The sequence below is a fragment of the Equus caballus genome, chromosome 5 (genome assembly GCF_041296265.1).
Source record: "Equus caballus isolate H_3958 breed thoroughbred chromosome 5, TB-T2T, whole genome shotgun sequence".
Classification (NCBI taxonomy): domain Eukaryota; kingdom Metazoa; phylum Chordata; class Mammalia; order Perissodactyla; family Equidae; genus Equus; species Equus caballus.
Genome location: NC_091688.1, coordinates 8514363 through 8531382, shown reverse-complemented (window position 1 = coordinate 8531382; position 17020 = coordinate 8514363). Strand labels below are relative to the sequence as shown.

At 33.7% G+C, this 17020-nt stretch overlaps 1 protein-coding gene across 4 annotated transcripts in view; it reads right to left on the bottom strand.

The window, feature by feature from the left end:
- The window catches only part of SUCO (SUN domain containing ossification factor), an 85193-nt gene that overhangs the window by 37423 nt on the left and 30750 nt on the right, over window positions 1-17020 (bottom strand). For 2 of the 4 annotated variants that reach the window (XM_023640561.2, XM_023640563.2), the window contains exons 3-10: window positions 16188-16298; window positions 13858-14012; window positions 11626-11763; window positions 11245-11395; window positions 7498-7621; window positions 6656-6780; window positions 5578-5645; window positions 1388-1495 (exon numbers count right to left, since the gene is read on the bottom strand). In XM_023640561.2, the coding sequence (XP_023496329.2) occupies window positions 1388-1495; window positions 5578-5645; window positions 6656-6780; window positions 7498-7621; window positions 11245-11395; window positions 11626-11763; window positions 13858-14012; window positions 16188-16298 (980 nt within the window). The remainder of the gene's footprint in view (window positions 1-1387; window positions 1496-5577; window positions 5646-6655; window positions 6781-7497; window positions 7622-11244; window positions 11396-11625; window positions 11764-13857; window positions 14013-16187; window positions 16299-17020) is intronic. The other 2 variants (XM_070267669.1, XM_070267668.1) reach the window with 1 other exon arrangement.

The following is a 17020-nucleotide window of genomic DNA, read 5'->3' as shown; positions in this document are numbered from 1 at the left end:
GTACTGACAAGTGTCTGATGATAGAAAGTACAAATAAAACTACCGGTGGAAAGGAAAACAGAAAAATCTCTCTAACATCATATTTAAATTTCACAGATCTTACAGAGCTACTCCCGCTTTAAACGGGAATCTAAAAAAAGAAAACCTAAATATTATTTTTGTTTACTACAGCATTTAAGAATTCCTCAAGTAATGAATGCTCTTATCACATTAAAAAAAATACACTTCACTTGTCAGATCTGGATACGTCCATTGACATATTACAGCTTAGAGAAAAGGAAGTGATCTGAGAAGCTTAGTGGAAGAAAATGGAATTCTCAAGAGGTCTTGAAAACTGATTTCAGAAACTATACACATGAAATGCTAAGTGTGGAGTGGGGGAAGAAACACCTGGAAAACCTTTAATGATCAATGATAGAAGAATGGTTAAATAAACAACAGAATCCTACACGGCATATCGTGAGCACTCAAAAAGTACTTATGGGGGCTGGGCCTGTGGCCTGATGGTTAAGATCAGTGCACTCTGCTGTGGCAGCCCAGGTTTCACTCCCAGGCACCGACCTACATCACTTGTCAGTGGCCATGTTGTCACAGCGATCCACATACAAAATAGAGGAAGACTGGCACAGGTGTTAGCTCAGGGCGAATCTTCCTCAGCAAAAGAAAAATGTATTTATGGAATGAATAAACACCTCCACTGAGGGGGAAATATTAAGTACTCATTTAAAATATGTGTTTAAAAGACAACAGGATATTCTCAGGATGTAAGCCATAAAAATTGAATATTTTTGGTAAGATTAGTAAATAAATATAGAAAAGGCTGAAAGGAATATATTAAAATGCTAATAATAGTTATCTTTGGTTGATAGGACTATGGTTCTTTACCAAATTCCTTACAATGTATGTTTATTCCTTTTATAATCACACACCCACATAACACAGTTTTAAAATACACTTTAACAAAAATATACCTCACGATACAAAATGAATGTTTGTTTTTTATGTTTGTTTGTTTTTAATGACTCTCAGAAGAAATATTTGGAAGCAACAGAGCATAGTAACTAAAAGTAAGGACTTTAAAGCCATACAGATCTAGGTTTGACTCTTGGTTCTCCAAATCACAAGTCACGTGACTGGGCAAGCTAGCTAACCTCTCTGTTTCCTCACTATAAAGTAATAATACAATATGGTTGTTAGAAACACTATATAAGCTAATGAAAGTAAACTGATTAACAAGTGTCTAATTAGAGTAGTATTATTAGTGTTCTTACAAATTGATATATTAAAATGAAAAAGAAAATGATTAAAGTCTTAAAAAGTGACTCAATTTTAAATTTTTATTCTGGAGATCCAACATAAACTAGTAGAAATCAGTTTTAGAATTTACCTGTCACTGATAGAAACCAGAAAGTCTTTAGGAGTAGAAGAAAATAATTCATAATTTGCAATATCAAGTTGTTTTACTTGAATTGGTTCACAAAGTTCAATAACAAACCTTCAAAAAGAACACAAGACAATTATTTAGATAAACCAACCAAAATAACAGTTCACATTAAACATGACATTAATGGTTTGTATGAACTAGATTTCCATTAAGTGACTCATTAAAAAAGGAAGGAGGAGGATTTTCGACCTTAGTTACCCATAACGGAAAGATGACCAAGATATTTTTAAGCCAAAACTTAATTCAAGGTGAAAAATAGTGTGTATAACATACTAACTTCTGTGAAAAGCAAGAGATAAATTAGAATCCATATTTGTATTTGCATAAAGAAATCTAAAACTTTAACACTGAATAGGAAGACAGATGACAGACATTAGAAGGACATTTCTCACTCTAACTCCTCTACCCTTTTTAAATACCTTTTTGTATTTGAACCATGTGAATGTATTACTTATTTTTTAAATTACATACTTAATTTAATTTAGGATTCATATCTGCCCACAGGCTCAAATGATTTAGAGTTGAGTTCCAAACTTAGAACATGTCTTATGATGCAAGGTTAGAAACACTGTCTTCAAAATAAGGAATAAGATGAGATTGCCCACTATCACTATTTCTACTCACAATTTTCTCAAGGATCTAACCAGCATGTGATGACAAAAAAAGTAAAATATAATAAAAAGGATTAAAAATTTTTTAAAAGGAAAAAAACAGAGAGAGAATCTATAATTTTCTACACAGAAATCCCAAAGGAATTTAGAAATAACAAGAGAACATAAGAAGGTAGCTGGATATAAGACCCATATATAAAAACAACTGTGTATCTGTAACAACAAATGTAATTTTTTAGAGATATTTACACTAGCAACAAAAAATAGCTGCCTACAAACAGATTTAACAAAAGATATACAATACTTTTATAAAAATTTTTAAAAATAATAATAACCTCATTGAAAGACATTAAAAACAACTTAAAGAAATATAGACCCTATCTACAGATAAGAAACTCAGTATCTGAAAGTCATCTAAAGATTCAATAGAATTCCAAACAAAATCCAACACGACATTTGGGGAATTCAACAGGATAAATCTAAGATACATAAAAAAAAGCAGAAGCAAAAGAATAGCCAAGTTAGTCCTTAAGAATATGGTACAAAAACTTGCCCTACGAGATATTAAGATGTATAAAGCTAAAGAAAATGTGGTGTTACCGCAAGTAATGATAAACTGACCAATGGAACAGAACAGAGTCCAGAAAGAAACCTATGCATACAAGGGAACTTTATGATAAAGGCAGACTGTAAACCAGAGGGAAAAATGTGAAATATTGAATAAATGATTATCTCAACAGAAAAATGGGGAGGGGAGAATGAATCCCTCCTAAACATCATATAAAAAACAATTCCACTGGGATTCAAAAAAGAACTAAATGTGAAACACAAAACTTTTAAACTCTGGAGAAAAGGTGAGATACTATCTTTTTTTAATATCAGAGAGATGTGACTTAAAAAATCCAAAATTATAAGACAGATAAATTCAACCACATTAAAATTAAGTTTCTATTCATCAAAAGACCCTATTAAGAAATTAAAAGGACAATTCACAAGCTGTAAAAACTATGTACAACATATATAACTTATATATCCCATACAGAGTTAAGATAAGCTGTTACATTGTATCCATTCTGTAAGGTAAACTGCTAAATCATATTCAGACTTTTAGTAGACTAGTAAGAAAAAAACAAATATACCAAGAGAAACCATGGGAAAAGACAAGCATTTCAGAGGAGAGGAACAAGTGGTAAACATTAAATTATGCTCAATCTCATAAGTGATCAGGGATTGACACCTCTCTAGGATGTAAGATTCACAGCAGCAGTGATCTCAGTCTATTTTTTAATGTTACTCCAGTGCCAGCAGCATCACATAATACGTGCTGAGTAAACACTGAATGAATGAATGAACGAACGGACAGACTAACAAAAGAATAGGAAGACTCAAAATCCTATATTGTAAATTCTCCTGAAATTCATCTAGAGATTCAATACAATTCCAACAAAAATGCCAGCATGAATTTTTTTGTAGACCTTGACAAAATGATTCTAAAATTTTAAAAGAAAAAACAAAGGGACAAGAACAGTGAAGACACTTATGACAAAGATGAGGTATATAAACTTATTCTACCAGATATTAAGACTTACAAAGCTACAGTGAGACTATGCGATCTTGATATACCTTAGGTGGGGCAACCCACTTAAATCTGGTGAAGTGAGTTACAATTGCTCTGACGTTCTTTAATTATACAGTGAAGAGACACACATATAAATGAGCAAAAAGTAAAAGACACAGTAAACACACGTATACAACTACATGCTGCTGGGTAGAAATGTTAAAACACAAATGGACAGCTATGATCACTTATTCTGCAAACCAGAATAAAGCAAAATGATTGTTTCAGAAACTTCATTCTAGCATGTCTTTGCTCAAAATACAAAATTTTGCAGCATAAAAAAAGGAGTTGTTACTGACTATAAAAGCTTTTACAAATAAAAACAAAAACTCAAAAATAACATTTTGATTATGATCTCAGACAATCATTTTCCTCACATTCAATTTACAGACCAAAAGGCAAGAGGAAAAATTAAGTTTTTTAAATTATCCCCTAATACTCTTAAATAGTTTTAGTGTTAATTTTCAAATTGAATCTAAATGTACATATTACCAAAAGGGGTGAAGGCCAAGAGTAGAAAAGAATAAGCATTATCTTCCATTAAACTAAAATAATAATAATTTTATATATACATACACATACATAATTTTTTTTTTTTTAGTAAATCAACATGATGGTGATTTACCTCAGTTCTTTTTTTTTTTTTGAGGAAGATTAGCCCTGAGCTAACTACTACCAATCCTCCTCTTTTTGCTGAGGAAGACATGCCCATCTTCCTCTACTTTATACGTGGGACACCTACCACAGCATGGCTTTTGCCAAGCAGTGCCATGTCTGCACCTGGGATCCAAACCAGTGAACCCTGGGCCGCCGAGAAGCAGAATGTGCGCACTTAACTGCTGCGCCACCAGGCTGGGCCTCCTACCTTAATTCTCTTTTAAACAGCGGCTTTTAAGCAATGAAATCAAGTAATCTAATAAAACTTCGGTATATCAAAGCATTATTTCCCGCCCATAAATCTGTTCCTTTGCCTATATTCTTAGTTAATGGCAGAATCATAGATCTAAGAAGTAAAGTCAAAATCCTGGTAGATTTCCTCCATGCTTCTCTCTTGTTCATATCCAATTACTAACCAAGAGCTGTCAAGTTATCTGCTATAAACAAATTTCAGATAAATCCCTCCCTCATCTGTATCCAAATTGCCAATGCCTTAAAGTCCTCATTTCTCACCTGAGCTATGACAACAGGTTCCTAGCTGGTTTCCCTGCTTTCAAATACACTCTGCTGTAGGCCACCCTTTGAGGACAAGCCTCTTAAAATTCCAGTGGGATAATGTCACTTCCATACTTAAAGGCTACCCCCCTCCTTGGCCTTTAGATAAACTTCAAAAAATTCTAAGCTGGGTATACACAGCATCCGATGGCCTGGTTACCGCTAAACTAACTCTCCTGTCCCATCTTCCTCAATTACTCTAATTCTATCTTTATTCTTGTTATGACTAAAATAACTTTTTCAGGCTGCTTCTACTTATAGTTGGCCAGAACTATGTTCCTTTTAGCATTGTCCCCTTATTCTTACAGTTCCTGAATCTCTCTGTCTCCCTCAATGCCACTTCCTATGAATCCTTCAAGACTCAGCTCAGAAATTACCTCTTCCAGGAAGCCCTCTCTCACTCTCTCTCGTAGTCACATATCATCTGCTCCTATAAAACCTTTTCAGCAGTACTTTTTACACTATTTCATAATAGTTTGACTAGATCTGTCCTTGCTTTTTTTCACTTTCTTAAAAGGAAAAACATTTTGTCTTCAGTTTTGCATCTTAGGATGTAAGTACAGTACCAGCACCAATCAATCATAAATGCTTATTAAGTGATTAGATGAACAAATCAATCTAACCCTTACATAAAAGTTTAACACAATATCTACATATACAAAATGTGCTTTATTAAATTTTATATTACTTACCAAATTTTAGTGCTGCAAGGATTTAACATATAAAGATCCATATTTTCTATAAGAATAGCAGATGTGCTCTGTTTTAAAAAGGGGGGAGGGAATAAATTACTTAAGGAAAAAATGTCTATTTCAATTCTTAAGCTTTCTAGAATTTCTATATTTTTAGATATTAAAATACACTTAATACTCTGAAAAACTCATTTGGCTAAAATTTACCAGTTATGGTTATAGCATTGTTAGCTTTATAACAAAACATTTAAAATTAAATTTCTGTTAACATAAAAAATGATTTTCTATTAACTATTTCCTTTTTAAAATTTCACACAGGTTTTAAAAGTTAAAAAACAGGGTGTATGACCTTCAGTAGGTAAATGAATACATAAAACCGTGGTACATCCAGACAACAGAATATTATTCAGTGCTAAAAACAAATGAACTATCAAGCCATGAGAAGATAGGAGGGAAACTTGAATATTACTAAGTGAAAGAAGCTATCTGAAAAGTATGATTTCAACTATATGACATTTTAGAAAAGCCAAAACTATGGAAACAGTAAAAAGTAGTTGCCAGGTGTTGCAGGGAGGGAGGGATGAATAGGCAGAACATAAAGGAGTTTTAGGGTGGTGAAAATAGTCTGTATGATACCATAATAATGAATTCCATGGGTTTGGACATCATTATACATTTGTCCAAACCCACAGAACACACGCGTGAACTCTAATGTAAACTATGGACTTTGGGTGATAATGTGTCGATGTAAGTTCATCAGTCGTAATAAATGTACCACTCTGGTGGAGGATATATTGATAAAGGAGGAAGCTATGCAAGTGTGAGGGCAGGGAGATATGGGACATCTCTGGACCTTCTTCTGAATTTGCTGGGAATCTAAAACTGCTCTAAAAGAATAAAGCCATTAAGAGAAAAAAAGAAAAGAACAAGGTGCAATGTATTAACCAATATAAGAAAGAATTCACACAAGAAAATGTTTTTCAAAGCATAATCTTGCATAGTTCCCAGCAAACCACTGCCTATATTTAATAAAGTCACTGGTTTCCTATATACATAGAAGAATTTCATACTTAAGTACCTTGGCTTCTGGATTAGCTGCCAAAATTTTGGCACCACATTCTACTGAGGCATAATTATTTCGATTTTTCTGGACCTTTTTTGTGGCATGTAGACCTCCATTAGAAGATGGATGCATTGACTGACCTGCAGATAAACCATATTATAAACATATATAGATGATAATTATGATTGAAAATATCCCAGCAACACAATGATCTCAAAAGCAACAGGCTGCCACCTAGAGAAGAACCAGTTTTAATGCTTAAGAAAATATTTAAAAAATCCATTAAGAAATTCAAAATGCTTATCTCAATAGCTTTAAAATATCCCTAATAAACAAATTAACTACAAAAATCCACATTACTTGAATTACGTCTAAGTAATATAACTCACAAAATGAAGCTTATCCATAAGAATCACAGCTTTTAAAATATAAAACATATATTTTATTCCATTGAGTCTGAATGTTATCCTTCTATCTCTAACCCCAATATTAAGAATTCTTAACTCTGAGAATTACTCTACAAAAGCAAACAGACGGTGTAATACTTTAGCTCAACTCTATTTAAAGTCTTATGACTCAGAACTTTCCATGCTTCAGTTTTCCTCTTATAAATCGTGATGAAAATCACTGCTCTGCCTTCATCTTATCCTCATATTCTAAGTTACAAGAACGGATTTGAATAACATTAAAACTATGTATACACAGGTAAGTTACATATGGTTAATCAACAGCATCTTGGTAAGCTTCACCTTTAAAAAGTTTTCAAAAGTTTTATTTTATTTTATCAATTAAATAAAGAGAACAGCATATTTAAACCAGTCCCTTCAAAAAAGAAAAAAATTACAGTGCCTCCTTACTCTTTTCTTTTTCTACTTCCATAACTTTCTTCTTCCATTCATCAAATGTTGGTATATCTTCTGGGTCTTTGGGACTTGTTACAGATGTAGGGTCAATTTCCCCTGGTTTTGTATAATCAGAACTCTAAAAGGAACAAATAGATTTCAACTTTCAAAGAATACAGAGAAAAGAGATTAATAAATTACAAAAGTAAAATACAAAAGTAAATAAACTGTTTCTACCAAACTAAAGTTGAATTTTATAATGAATGATATATAGTATATTGAAAAAATGAAAAACATAAAGAGAAAAGTTTTGGTTTACTAAAAGTTGAGTTTCTTTTGAAAGAATTAAAATCTTCTATCTTAAGCACCACAGGATGTATTCCCTCACATATTAGCAATATAAGCACGGGTTGTAGAAAACCCTATATTATATCCTAGGCAAACAGTTACTCACACATAAACTGTACAAAATTAATAGATAGTATAGTTGTAGTGCATCCACCTTAAAATGTAAGTTAAAATAACATATATACATTAAAGCAAGTGAATTGATTTTAGACATAATATATTGTATCTACAAAATCCTTAATAGAAATTACCATTTACATAAAAATGTTAAGGTGGATTTAAAAACTTAAATGTGATGGCTGGCCCGGTGGCACAGTGGTTAAGTTTGCATGTTCCACTTTGACAGCCCAGGGTTCAGTGGTTCGGATCCTGGGTGCAGACATGTCACCGCTTGTTAAGCCATGCTGTGGCAGGCGTCCCACATACAAAGTAGAGGAAGACAGGCATGGATGTTAGCTTAGGGCCAGTCTTCCTCAGTTAAAAGAAAAAATCTAAATGTGAAAAACAAAGCTTTAAAGAAAATATGTATAGGAAAATGTCTTTATGATTCAGGCTATAAAAGGATTTAACAACATGAAAAAAGCATAAATCATTAAAAAAAAGGTGATATATTTGGCTGGATTAAAATTTAAAAATTATATATATCAAAAGACCATAAACTATATGGTACAATAAGCCACAGACTGAAAAAAAGTAGTATTTGCAACACATTCAGCCAACAAAGGATTATTACCAACTATAAAGACTTCCTACAAATCACTAAGGGAAGAGAGGGAGAGGGACAATAAATTCAGCAAAGACAAAATACAAAATGTTCAATTCCAGTAATAATCAGAGAATGCAAATAAAAATCAGAGATACCAAATAAAGTAAATCATTCTGATAGAGGTTAAAGTGTGACAGTCTGTCACCAAGTGTGGCGTGTCTGTTGGGCCATGGGACATCTATTAGACTGCTGCAGCAAGTTTAAAATTTAGCAGTATTAAGTAAAGATGTGCGTACCCTATGACCCAATAACTCCATTCCTATGTATAAATATCAGTGAAAACACACCTAAGACAATATGCATAAGAATGCTTATTGCAGCATTGTTTGTACCACAAAAACATTAGAAATCTAAATATCCATTAACTGAAAAATAAATTGTGGTAGAGTTGAATACAACAGTGAAAACAATGAGTAGACAAATCTCGAAAACAATGTTGAGTAAAATGATACTTAAGGCAAGAATGATACCATTCTGTTATTCCAAAATATGAAAAATAATAGTATATATTGTTTATAGTAATGCGTATTTAGAAAAAGTTTAAAAACATGCTCTAAAATTTTTTTTAAAAACACTAATTCAAGATAGTGGTTATATCGGAAGAGGAGAGAAAACTGGGGAAGGGTATACAATTCAATCTATGATTTTTTCCTTAGGCTTAATAAACTATGCAAGGATGTTCATTCCATTACTTAATTATGTTTGTCTTCCTAAAATAATGTATAACGTGGTGCACTGAGAAGTGCAGAAAATCTATTTAGACAGCTCACGCTGGTAAACAGCACAAGTCTCATACGGTGTATATATTTGGATCTTAGGGCATGTTTTTGAGTATTAATACTAATGCTAATTTAGTGCATTAGTGTAATAGTAATACACTAATACAAATACCCAAAATCTCCCCTTATGGAAGACTTAGCAAATTGGTTCCCATACAACCCCCATGTTGGAGTGTTTTGCAGAACAAGTTAACTTACTAAATAAACTATGTGGTTATTGAAAATAGATTAAAGAGCTAGTATTCACATTAATTTAATTTAAAAATTAAATGATAAAAATCTAGTTTGAATATAGTGAGAAAATAAACAAGAAATATATATTTACAAAAATTAACCTAGCTGAGATACTCAAGAGTAAAGCCCAAAATACTAAAAGAAATGCAACCAAAAGTAAGAACATACACACACTTTGAGTCGCATGGAAAGCAATCACTATCAGCTCTTAGTGATAACGAACTAAACAATACAATAGAATCACTTTGTAAAGCACTGTCTGTGAGCGTAGTAAACAGTATCTTGCATATCCTTAAAGGAACAGGCACAGCACAAGATCTACCTGCATCAGAAAACAAACTCGCTCCTGCTCACACAAACTTAACTGGGCAAAATTATCCTGAACTGGATAATACACGAAAGTACTAGATACTTTGTAATATATTCATTATCCGAAAATTTTTCTGAGATATTAATTTATTTAGGAGGTAATTAATTCAGTTAAAAATTCCACCTTTCTACCTGTGAGCAGACTCACAAACCATTTAAGTCTCTTAGTTAATGAAGAGCAGTCTCAGTCTGCTAATGGTTAAGGAGAACAAGTGAATCTAGGACAAAACCAGCTGCCACGCTTGAATCTTACATTTGATACTTAAATAGTTCCAAAGAAGACATTTTTGTACCGTGTGCCTAATTGTATTTATGACTGTAGTATTTGGTTTCATTGGGAAAATTAGGTCCTTCAGAAAGATGTTGGACTATGAAATGCTGAGGTCCTATATTTACAAGAAACATCATAGAAAAAGCTGGTTCAGTGACAGTAAAAGGCTCCAGAATGAAGTTTTGCTAGGTGTGAGTATAGATTCACCGAAAATACATGAAAGAGAAGGTGAAAAACAAAAGACCCAAATTAAAAACGACAAATGTGGATGTGGTACTTGGTACTTTGAACTTCTCTCTGAATCCACGTTTTATTTTTGTTAAGTTCATGGAGTGGCTTTCATCTCTTTCACTTAGTTATTTCTTACCTGAAGGGAGCCTACACTTCTCTGTCAACATTTCTTCAGGAAATTCTGTACTGGCCTCTACATGAAGTCAAAGTAGAATTCAGAAGGAGAAAAGAAAGTAAAACTGCTACACTGGGATAAGCCCTACCTTTAGTGTAAGAATCATATTCTTCAATATAAGCTGGTCTAAGTGTATTTTGCACACAAATAATAAAAGGCAAAATGTCCCTTTAAAATAATTCTGGTTGAAGAGCCTAAATTTAACCTTGCCTTACTGAGATAAACTTACATTCTGAAGATACTTAAATGTAATGATCACAGCTGCTTCTATATAGCTCCCTAAGAAATTGCTTAAATAAGGACTTTATGTATCTGGTATCAAATAGTTGATAGTGGCAGAAAACCATTTAATTATATATAACCAAAGAGAGTTCATATTGGAACAACTTTATGTATAAACAGTACACTGGTAACAGTACCATGAAGTAACCACTTGCTCTCAGGGAGCACAGCTCACCTCAGTTCCACATTCGTCATTACCTACTTAATACCTGATTTTATGGCAAATAGGGTTAGCAAATTACAAGATTACTAATAACAAAACTGCAGTGTATCATAAAGTAGGAGATATTGCAAGTTATATACCCACCTCATTTTTTAAATTATCTGAAGCATTCAATGCAGATTTTGGATCACCATTACTCTGATCACTTGCTGAAACTTTTGATTCAAATTCTGATTTTGTTATCTTTCCTTTGCCATGTGAAGATGACACATTTTCTATATGCTGGCCAACAAGGCTATTTGAAATGAAAAGACATAGTAAATAAACAAATTTTAGCAGAATAACAAGTTTATACAATCTAAACTGTTACAATTATCACGTGCAAAGTAAATCAAGAAAGGAGCACAAAGGGATCAGCTTTCTCTCAATCATAAAGTAGAATTAAGCCTGCACCAAAGTCCATTCAAACATGACACTGCTGTTATTACAGAATCATACAAGGGGCAAATAACTGTTCACACCCACCTTTCAGGTGGGTTGACAAAGGCTGGCTGGTCAACTGGAGCATTTGCCTCAAGGGTCTCACCAACATCACAATCAGTTTCAGATTGCTCAGTTTCACGTGGCTTGGCTATAGGAATAGTACCAGATTTTTCTATTTCACTAAAAATAGAAACAAAAAAGACAATCTGGCAATTTAATAGACATAATGTAGCAAAGTTAAAAATTATATTAGTGATTTGCAAAACATGAGCCAGAGAAGAATGCTTTACAGTTCTGCAGACTGTTTTCAAGAATTCACTTATTTTAAATCGTGTAAAGTGAACTGTTTACTCTTGCTCTGTTAGTGCCCCTGGCCTTTAAATAGCTAATTACCAAATTTTAAAACAAAATATTTCAGGTTAATATTCAGTCTTGTCAAAAATAAGATTTTTAAATTATTTATTCTAAATGCATCTTACTCTAACATTTCACTTCTGTTAGTATATTCTACCAATGTTAAGAGTTGTTGCCCATAGTATCAAAAAAATTATCTCAAAACATTTCACTAAAGCTCTTAAGGCACTTTTAGAATTTAAAAAACATGTACCTAATATTTCTTCCCTACTTCACTTCTATTTCATTAAGTAGTCACGTTAGATATAATGGGAAAAAAAAATGTACCATTCAGATGTGTAGTATCTAGCCTTAAACTCCTTCTGGAATAATTATTTTAAAATTTTAAATACTATCATTATTTCTAAGCATGTCTTCTGATCCCCTGTCCCTTACTGGGACAAACTCCTAAATGGTAACCATAACATCTTTGTGTACAACTCCTTCAACCTGGTCCCTTACATTCCTTTTTTTTTAAAGATTGGCACCTGCGCTAACATCTGTTGCCAATCTTTCTTTTTTTCTTCTTCTCTCCAAAGCCCCCCAGTAATAGTTGTATATTCTAGTTGTGAGCGCCTCTGGTTGTGCCACATGGGACGCCACCTCAACATGGCCTGATGAGCGGGGCCATGTCTGTGCCCAGGATCCGAACCAGTGAAACCTTGGGCAGCTGAAGCGGAGCACGCGAACTTCACCACTCGGCCACACGGCCAGCCCCTCCCTTATATTCTTGAGGAGAATACATGTTTAAAAAGTGCTATGGGAGCCAGCTTGGTGACACAGCGGTCAGGCTCATGGGCTTCACTTCACCGGCCTGGGGTTCGCCAGTTCAGAATCCAGGTGCGGACCTAGGCACCACTTAGCAAGCTACGCTGTGGCAGGCATCCCATGTATAAAAAATAGAGGAAGATGGTCATAGATGTTAGCTCAGGGCTAATCTTCCTTCTTCCCCTGCCAAAAAAAGTGCTGTGGTAGGGGCCCGCCCAGTGGGGTAGTGATTAAGTTTGCACACCCCGCTTCTGCAGCCAGAGGTCCACAAGTTCAGATCCCGGGCGTGGAGCTACACACCACTCATCAAGCCATGCTGTGGTGGCAAACCACATACAAAATAAAGGAAGATTACCACATATATTAGCTCAGGGCCAGTATTCCTCAAGCAAAAAGAGGAAGATTGCCAACAGATACTTGCTCAGGGCCAATCTTCCTCACCTAAAAAAAAAACTGTTGTGGTAAAAAGTAGAGATAATAATAATGATATTAACTGACACATATATTCTTATTATGCATCAGATATTATTCTATGCACTTTATATATATTAACTTATTCGATAAAGGAAATGTTTCATGTAGTATTAAGAGAAGAGAATTTTGTTTTGTTCTTTGTAGTGTTGCTAGAGGAAGCCAGGAGTACACAATAGATTTTCTAAATTAAGGAAACTTTAAGCCTAGATATCCTGAATATTTATTATCAAGTTTGAAAAAGGCAGCTATTCACACAAAGAAATAACTATGAATGGAATGTTACAGTGATACTTAACGGAAATGAATAATCGAACATTTGAATTTTTAATAATTATAGGAAAGAGTATTCAAATAAGTACTGTGCTTCCTAAACAAGTAGAACCTCACTTTACCCACACGATGTAAAGATTTCATGGTTAGGAATCTAATCAGCTTCACTGAGTTAAGCAGCAAAATAAATACTCATTATAAGATCATTACATTAAAAAATAATAATAAAAACACACAACACAGGCATTATAACTTAGGTCTGCTATATTGCCTAAACTTCAAAACTGAGTACCAAGCTGCCTTATCCTGTAAAGAAATTCTTCTATCATTATCTAAAGAGATTCTTTTTTTTTCTTTGCAACGACTTACTCAAGCTTTGAGACCGGAGTGATCTCTGAGGTAGATGAGCTGGAAGTATTTTCAGTGTTTTCACTGCCCACAACTACACTGGAAGAATCTTCATGAAGATCAACTGCAGGGAGTGTCTCAATCACAGAAGGACTTAACTTTTCTGATTCCGTATTCTGTTTTTAAAAAAGTCAGTTATATTAAATGTTGAGATTAATAAATTATCTCTTTAGCTGAACAGGATTTTATAAAATGTCTCAAAAGTGACAATATAAAGAATGCTCACTAAAAAGTACTTTTAGAAAAACTCCTTCTTCCAACATTACCACCCAAAAGAATATAGAAAACTATAAAAATACAGGCTCTACATGTTTTTCATGGCATTTCATAAACTAGGACAAAGGAGCTTGTCTTTCTTCTTTCCTATTTCCTATTTTGTATAAGGACCCATAAATACTTCACTTTTACTGTAATTAATTAATGCCAGTAGCAACACAGAAATCCTATGTAAATATACAAAATACTACAACAGTAGCTCTTGCCTGTAAGCAGTTTAGACCTGTAAGCAGTTTAGAAGATAACGTGTATCAATAAACAACAATACAAGGCATTTACAAGTAACATTACAAAACAATACATGATTCTTGCCTCTCCTTCAGTCCTGGATGCTCTGGGCCAGTCACTCCTCCAAAACACAACCTGCAATCTACCTAATCCTAAGGCATGTTTGAAAACCCCCGTCAGCACTCCTCCCCCACAATCACGCCTGAATTGAAACAGCCATTCCCGTTCCTCTCTGCCTCCACTGGTCTCTGTACAGACTTGGATGACGGCATCTATGACACCTCAATTGCCTGTATTTACATCCCCTTCTCGTCTTCAACTATGCTATACATGTCTTGAGTGAGGAGTACGTTCTCTTGATCTTCATGTTCCCAGTGTCTAGCAAAGTACCTAGCACACAGTAGGGATTTAATGCTTACTAAATGAGTATCAAGTGAGAGGTGCTCATGCTCAGTTCAAGGGAAAGAGAGACTACGGACTATTATGGACGAAAAGAACCAGGACTCTGAAGAAAGGGAAGGCCAGCATGGGAACAGAAAGGAAACACAAGGCATAGAGTCAGAAGAATATAAAATGTGATCATTTGAAGAATTATTTACACTGGAATGAAAAATTCACAAAGGAATGCAAATAGTTTGTATTTTATGGTGGAGGCCTTGAGAAAAAGACTACTACATTATTACCAAATATTGTATTACCATTTCAACATGTATTCAATATAAAAACATTGAGATATTTTACATTCTTTTTTTTTCTTTTACTAAATCTCTAAAATCTGATGTGTATTCTATACTTACAGCAACTCTCAATTTGGACTAGCTGAATTTCCAGTGCTCAATAGCCACATGCAGCTAGTGGCTACTGAACTGAACAGCACAAGTCTACATAATGCCGTAAGTACTTCAAAGTATTTGAGCAAGAGTACACCATGATAGAAATTCTAGAAAATGAACAATGGCAGGATTGTTCAGGATAGTCATATAATTAGAAGGACTACAGAGTTTATTCTTCTCTTATTCTTATGCAGAAACCTTTGGCAAATGTCTTCCAGAAGCCAATAAAATGAAACTCACTACATCTCCTTAGATAACCCAATTAAGTCATAAAACAGCTCTGGGTGTATTGAAAAAAGAGAACTCTCCCTCATTTTGAGCTGAATTTTGTTTTTGTTATTATTTGAGATATTTAGTTTTTCTTTAATCCTTTTTCCTCCAGATCAAATACCCCCAGTTTCTTCATCCATTCCTGATAGTAAACAGTTTCCAGATGCTTCAGCATTCTGGTCAGCTGACACTCTGGTCTAGTTTTTAGTCTCTATCATAAAATCTGGTACAAAATGGAAAATAATATTCAGGATGTAATATGAGAGGAAAAAACATTTTAATGCATTATTTATTAATTCATATTCCACACTAAGCGATAAAACTTTGATATCAAAATACTCTGTTCTACATACAAATACTTTCTTTTGTTGTAGGTTAGAAAAAATTTCCAGACATCTAAAAAGACAAGATACATTATAGTGAGCCAAAATGGAACCTAAGAAGAAATGACGACTTACACCCAAACTTTTACTACAAATAAAATGGTCACATTTTTTATTAAATGTGTAATTTTGCATTTTCTCCAAAACAGTAGTCATAGCAGGTGAATAGTATTAAGGTGAGTTGCATGGTACTTCAAAAAACACTAACAATACACAATATGTTGACCAAAACAGAGGTTTTCTATCTCATAAAGTAGTTTGAAAAGGCATTATCATTAAAAATTAAAGCAATACAGCTTACTTGTACATCCACAATGTAGTCATCTTTTAATTTATGTTCTTCTGGAGGAATAGGTAAGTTTGAACCCACTTTTCCTGATAATTCGGCATTGATAGGTCCCTCTCTTTCATCCTATATTGCAACAAAGAATAAAGGCTAACTGATAAAATTGTTTCACAAAACAGACCTGAAGCAATATTGAAGACCAATCTCTTTCTACACTTCACAACCAAAACACTGTCTGGTAAGCATTTGACTTCAATTGCCTTTATCTGTTTACGTGTTTATTGTCTATCTTCCTGCATTCTCCTCCTTACCACCACAATTAAAATGTACACTAAAGGGCTTTAGGAACTTCATTTGATTTCTTAATAAGTACTTTAGTCCGACCATCCAGCACTGTGCTAGGCACATATTAAGACTTTAGTAAATATCTGATAAATGAGTAATGAATGTACATATGGCTCTTTGTGTCATCTCTCTTTTGACACTCACTTCTCAAGCTAGGATTTCAGATACCTTTATGTCTTTAAAAGTATCTTCTAGAGTATAAGTTTCAGAAAAGCAGAGTTCGTATTCATCTTTGTTTAATCTAAGCCTGTGTAGCACACACTAGATACCTAAATGTTTGCTAAACGAAAATGTTTTCCTCCCCTTAATGCTTTGCTTAAATTCATTCTTCCAACATGTATTCTTCAAATTTCGCAAAGAACAGATTAGATCTAAGTCTTATAGACTGTGAGTGAATGCATAAAATTATACTCTTTATGGAGAGATATTCAGCAAGTCTTCAAAATCCTAAATATATTCTGCATCCCAGAAATATATTCTACATGACTCAAAAATTTAAATAA